Consider the following 7,139-nt stretch of genomic DNA (forward strand, 5'->3'; position numbering starts at 1 on the left):
TCAAGTATGACAAGTTGAGTTATTGGTTTTAAATAAGGCTTAGCACCACGCTTCTTCACAACGTATGGTTATCAAAAATTATTTTGCAAACAATACTTTCGATTTAAAAATACTTCTCGCACGTGACGATTTGGTTTACTAGAGTGACTTGTAATTATTAATATAACTCGTACCGCACGACTATTAGCCTCCCGTGTAGATTATTATTTTTTTTTTTGTATTTAAGCTGACTGCAATGAAACAAACACTAAAATATTACGGGGAGCTTGCAAAATTACATCGCTGTAACCGCAGTGAACGCATATAAAGTATGGAAGCAGTCTTGTCATACTATCCACCGTTGACCAAAATTTAAAATAATAAATATTTAATAATTCGTTTTGAATCTAGGTCGATTTAATAGGATGTGCTATATCAGTTACTTTGTCATGCGCCCGACGTGATTTACGTGATTGGTTCTGAACATGACATGATAACGGTACTTGGTTCGCGGACTTGACATATTGTCAATATTTGCCAGATACGTGGAGGCATGATATAATAATATACTCCTCCAGGTATTCTCTTCCCACGATGGCCTAAGACTATTAAATATTACACATCTATTGCGTTGTTTCACTCGAAAATAGTTTGAGAACCCAGCTGACACGGGAAGAGAATCCCAGGCGGAGTAATAATATATATTATATTTATGAGGGGATCAGACAGCATGGGGTAGTGATCAAGGACTCCATATGCTCATTTGTCCTTCTAATCCCTTACACAAAAGCTGAATAGGAGTTACATATTAGACCCCCGAGGGCCCCGCGCCCCGCCCCTTTCTTGAATTGTGAGCACTCCGCTCAAGATGATCTCCTATTCTAATTTCCAAAATTATAAATATATTTTGTTATGGTAATCTACTTACGATAAAACAAGTACAATAATAGTCAACGCTGTGAGTTCTTTTGTATTAATAGATAGCGGAGTCTAATTTATATTCAAATAAGTCAAGCAGATTAGTAATATCATAGTAACCTTTAAACCCGAATGATCACAATATTGTAAACAATGCAGCTTGAACTAGTTTTACTATTGACTCGGTTATCGTCAAATGTTTCAAACATAATACTATAATATATTTTAATTGAGGTAGAGTCGTTGATGCCATGCGAGTGTATGCAGTCGGCTAATATTGTCAGTCTTATTTGTAATTGAATGATTGAATTAGCCGTTATTTTGCAGAATTCCATAATTATCTAAATATTACCAGTTATCTAAAGTGTTCATTCCGTTATTATTACAGAGTTTGTCAAGTTAACATCTCCTGAGAATGCCTCGTGCAGACGGAAAAAAAGTGTGTGTGTTGGTTGAGGCTGACTGACGTTGCCCAATAGACAATAACCCGATCGTTCGGCTGAGCGTTCACCGTTCAGTATGGAGCCCCGACTCTAAGTCGTGTGGTTGGGGTTACGTCAGGCTTTACTTGCATTCTGTATGTAGACTAACAAAAGTTAGCGGAATTAACACTTCAGATGCATAGTGTTACTTGTTTATAATAATGAGTACATTTTATATCACTATTAAGGGAACTGGCTGAGGAAAGCTGAAATATGAATGTGACAACAACGTTGATAATAGTGTGGGAATTTATAAGAATGACTGTTTTGTTATTAAAGATTGACGTAATTCAGAAAACCAAAAAATGGTTATGATCAAAATCCAACAGATTTAAATTTAATAATATTATGTAATTATATTATGTGTTTATACAATTGATCGTTTTTATTTAGATAATAATCATTATTTTTATGTAAAACATTGCAATAAATAGAAACGTAATTTCTGAAATATTTAAATTGTATAATTATGATTAATTGGTATTTGTTATATTCCATGCCTTACCAATTTCTTCCCGAATATTTTCCCTTACAATGTTCTCATTGTAAGATTGAAGCAATGCATTAAAAAAAGTGGTTTTTATCAAAGTTTTTTCTACGTGTTTCTTACTACTAGAGATTGTGTTCTACTAGAGATTCTGCAATTAAAACCCAAGTGCTGGCAGTCTATCAGCCAACCGACCAGCCTAGCTATTCAACGCGGAAATGCTTGCGGTAATATTGGTACCACGGGGCGACATTGGATTGTAATTACATTTAATTATAAAAATAATGTAAATATATTGATGAGTTAGTTATAACGCGTACAACGTACTTCCGAAGAGAGAAGCATAGTTATGCCACTATTTTTAACTAATATAATTACTTAAAATATCTGCTCCATTGGACTAATCTGTGATTTGCGAACTAGTTAGTTAAAGGACACCCACGTACGTACGATTAGTACTTCTGTTACTTTATAATTTTACAAATTTAAGTAGAGACTTGGAATATTTTCCAAAAACAATAACAATAAGACAATAGGGGACTCCTCCAGCAGTGTAAGAACACAATGTAATATTGCAAGTAATAGAATAAGTAATAATTGTAAAATTGCAAATCTGATGCACCAAAACATGCGAGCATTATTAGGTAAAGAACTTGAACTGGAGTTACTTATGAATCATAAAGATATACATATTTTATATTTAACAGAGCACTGGCTCAGACATTGAGCTTAACTCGAATGAGTTTATGTATGTACAATAATTTTAATATCTATTATATGTAATTTGTTAATAAGAAATAAATAAATAAAATAAAAAAAAAAAAAACCTAATGCTCAACCTTAACTTTAGTGGTCATCTGGTGGCAAGTACGTTTAGCAGAGAAAAGGCTACACGTGGCGGTTCTCTTATACTTGTAAGTAAATTAGTTAATTTAAAAGAACGAGAAGATATTGTGGACCTCTCTGTTGAACGTACCATTGAGACTGTGCAGAGCTCGATCGCGCCATTGTTGTTAGTATATACAGACCCCCAGATGCAGTAGGTATATGAAATATTTGAAAATGTATAGGAGGAGGTTTTATTAAAATTATGTGAGTCTAAGAAGTATATCATGTATATATGTGGTGATTTTAATATTAATTTATTAGAAAAATCCACCACCAGTATTAGATGCAGATCTTAGTTCAATTCATATGATTTATCCAATATTTTCTTAGAGTAACCAGTAATTCCAAAAGCTGTATTGATAATGTCTTTACCAATTATAAACCCATTTCTCAGTCAATATTATCCAAGCTGAGATCAGACTACTTTGGTCAATTAGCTTTACTTATTTATTACTTTTAATATTGAGTTAAAAAATGTACACATAAAAATTATACGTTTGTTCCTGTGAATGGTAGGCGAATAATGAAATATAGAGGTAATCTGTCAGAACTCTAAAAATTAGGATTCATTCAAATACAATATCATTCTCAATGAAATGTAAGATATCTTATTTAAAATAATTAAAACAGAGTTTGCTTCTATACTTACTTCTAAGACAGTCAACTCAGGTGGTCTCTTGTCATTTAATGATTGGGCAACAGCTGGTATTCATAGGAGCAGACAAAGGCTATATGAACTATATAGTGAGAGATCATTATATAATCATGAAGCATCTTTTCTCGAGTATGTTAAAAATACTCTACAACTCAGAAAATCAGATTATTAATATGCACCAAATAAAATAGAGATGACTGTTTATATATAGCAAAATTTAAAGAAATTAACATCTTGACTGTTGCTTCTCAATATATTCTTGATAATGTTCTGTATACACAGAATTTGCTAGAAACTGCCATAACCATAATGTTAACACCAGGAACAGACATAAACTTATAATGCCTACTACTCAGCTTAGTCGAGTTAGTAAGTCTTTTGTGGGGCGATGTATATGCTTTTACAACAAGATCCCAGAAAATGTTCAAAACAAATGTACCTATTACGTTATTCAAAATAATTGTTAAAAAACGTTTGTGTGGTAAAGGTTACTATAACATAAATGACTTTCTTGATGATACCACTGATTGAGAATGACCGCCCTTAGGCTATTCATTAATAAGTTAAATTGTAAGATATTACTTTGTAACCATTTTTATTTACTGAGGCATTCTTTTTTAGGTAGTAGTTTTTGACTTTCAATAAGTGATGTTACACCCTATTTTGAATAAAAATATTTGAATTTGAAAATCACGGTTGGCTCTAATCTGGTAGACAGAGTACAGACCTCGTTATCTCAAGGTCCTAACATACTACTTTCACTAATGATACTCCTGCTACTCTAGACCAGTCTATTGTTGGTGTGATCGTGGAAAATAGGAACGTTCAAGTGAATCTTACTCAACAACTGACAACTTTGATCAACTTTGATCATCCTCTAATCTATATGATTGAACCACCTTAGCATTATAACTTTATACTTCTTTAACTCTATGACTACATAAAAATATATGTAAGCCTACGTATATGTTTTATACCGAATACATTCAGAAACAAGTTTGGTTTGTCACTCATCGACTGCTGAAATAAACTAATTGTTCTCGTTGTAAAAACAAGATATGATACTTCATAGATGAAATTAGATGATTAGTGTTGATTTAAAAAAGTTACTGTAAGGCAACCAACATTGTTTAAATGATAGCGGAAGATAAGCGAGCATGTGTATACCGCGGCCCACACTAGGTATATTTGTTACTCTTAAGTCTTATAACGTTGAATGCACGTAGGTATATTATATTATGAATACTTATTCTGCATTCGTAAAATAAGCAATTATTCTTATTTTTTTCAATTAATTGGTTTAATTTATAATTTGTACTTTTATTTCTACTTTTGCTTTTTTTTTGTTTGAAATATATTATTTTATTTTTTTAGTTTTATTTTTGAAAAGAAATTAGGGAGCAATATTCACCATAATTGTAATATATTTTAAATCAACAAATTGTTACTTAAGATGTAGAAAATTTTATTGTATATGATGTGGCGTACTTTAATGAATAAAAATATATAACCTGTGATTGACGGTGCTGGTGGTCAATACACCAGTAAGTATTACTTATTTATGTAGTGTTAGCTAGTAAGATGTAACGTATCACTGTTTGTTGAAATAAAAAATAATATCACATTGAATAAAGTATACAGTCAAAACATTGTTGTGTACACAAAATATACCTTAAAGATGGCTTCGTACGGGCACTGTAATGTACACAAGTGTAAACAATACGCACGATATGTAAATAAGAATCAAGTACGAATAAAGTACATAAATAATGTTCCGGTGGTCATCATATATGAGTTCTGGTATTATTATTGGAAATAACGAGATTGACTTTCATCATAAAACGAAAATAAAATGAAGCTATTCATACACACGAGCTGAATTTTACGACAATAATAACCAATGTAATGCGCAATGTGTTTTGTCTTGAAAAATTTGTATTATAATTTTATCACTGTTATAGACAAACGTTAAAAATTAAAGGGTATGCTACAGTTTTAAAATTCAATTAACATTATTTTGAAAGCGTGCTTTGTAGGGGCTGATTTCAAATACCAGATTACAAAAGATAAAAAAAAATCGATCGCTGTCCATATCAGTTCTTATAGGAACAGTTATTATTATTATTGATATGTTACAATAAGCATATGAAAAACATTCTTACCTAATACAGGTCCCACGATGAACATATAAGCAAACATTATTAATATTATTTGCAATCGGCCTGTTCCTTCTCGAACTTTGAACGCTACATTCACAGTTGCAATAAGATCCTTCACAGAAAACGTTAACGATTCAGTTTTTTCACAATCAACTGTTTTCTTCGGTTTCTCTTTTAACCGCAGTAAGATGTATACAAAGCCGAACATATAAAAAATACACGCAACAGTAAAAACACCGTAATAACCGTAACGTTTCGTCATTATACCACTGAGTGCCAGACCGATTGGCCTGCTGAGTGTCAAAATAGCCGTAATAATTCCTAGCCGGAAAGTCCTTTCGGATTCATTGGTAATGTCTGTGACGTAACTATACACTGCCATGGTCATAGCGACCCTTCCACCTGCTAGAGCTGGCGGAAGACCCTCGATAACAGCCGTTTCGTTCACGCCGACTTGTAGGAAAAATACTGTGCTCAATATAATGCCGACTATGGACAGCAACTTCCCAAGGATTGGTAGAAGCATGAAAGCTTTTCGGTTCCCTGTTCGATCGCTCCAGGCGCCAACGAACAGGGCTAAGATACCGGGCACTGCGGTCTGCAAGGGAAAACTCCACGCTGTCATACTGGCTACCATCCTCTGCACGTTTTGTTCTTGGTGAGTGAGATTCGCTGTTCGACCTTGCATTATGTTGTTGCAAGTGCGCTCGTCGTAGTTCAAGTTCACTAAACATGATTTCTCCATACACAAGTTTTGCACTGCCAATCCTGCCAGAACGCTGGGTAGTATGTAACAGACTACGTACGGCTCGACTGTTATTTTAGACCGGAACGACCACGCGTCTTTGATGAGCCTTTTCAATCTTCTGTTAAATTTCCCTTCCCGTTTTACCAAGTCTCCGCTGAACGATTTGCTGCTGCACTTACTACATGATTCAACATTCACAACCTTGTCACCGGGCACTTCGACCCGCAGCGTCATTTTCGCAATTGAAATTCTGTGTATTGTTCATTTGTTTCTTATCATGCTACGTAAACATTTCAAACGCAATGTAAATTTATTCAAAAATATCTGAAATATTTATTACTGAATGCAGTTTTAATTGCGTTAGTGTGATTATTGTAAATAGATGCACGTGCGCCGCTGAGTTCGCGGTTGTTATTACCGCTGCGAGTGTCTTGGTCGACTTCAGATCGGCTACTAGCAGTCAGCTGGTCGCTGTCACTGTTTAATTTGTACTTTATCGTGTTATCACGTGGCCGTGTTGAGTCGCCCGCGCCGTACCGCACACTTCCATCAAAGCTTTGTTATGAATTTTCATACAAACGCGTTCAACCTAATTGTCATACATGGGATGTATGACATTGAGGCTGAATTTGATCATAATTATAACGTTTCAAACGAACTTTTATAGAAATCAGATTTTATAAAACATGTACGTCCTAAATATTTCCCATAAATTCGGTCAAGATAAACGTTGCGCAATTTAATCAGTTTTTTCAATGAACCTACATCGTGAATGAGTGCATTGTCAAGTAGCTACATTTATATCAAGGTTTCTAATTAAGTT

At 33.8% G+C, this 7,139-nt stretch overlaps 1 protein-coding gene across 1 annotated transcript in view; it reads right to left on the reverse strand.

Moving 5' to 3' along the window:
- The window catches only part of LOC126971939 (uncharacterized), a 49,879-nt gene extending 43,095 nt beyond the window's left edge, over positions 1 to 6,784 (reverse strand). Inside the window, exon 1 of the mRNA XM_050818459.1 lies at positions 5,572 to 6,784. Coding sequence (XP_050674416.1) covers positions 5,572 to 6,550 — 979 coding nt within the window. The 5' untranslated portion in view covers positions 6,551 to 6,784. The remainder of the gene's footprint in view (positions 1 to 5,571) is intronic.
- Positions 6,785 to 7,139: the final 355 nt, after the last annotated feature.

Source organism: Leptidea sinapis, chromosome 25, assembly GCF_905404315.1.
Source record: "Leptidea sinapis chromosome 25, ilLepSina1.1, whole genome shotgun sequence".
In the NCBI taxonomy this organism is placed as follows: domain Eukaryota; kingdom Metazoa; phylum Arthropoda; class Insecta; order Lepidoptera; family Pieridae; genus Leptidea; species Leptidea sinapis.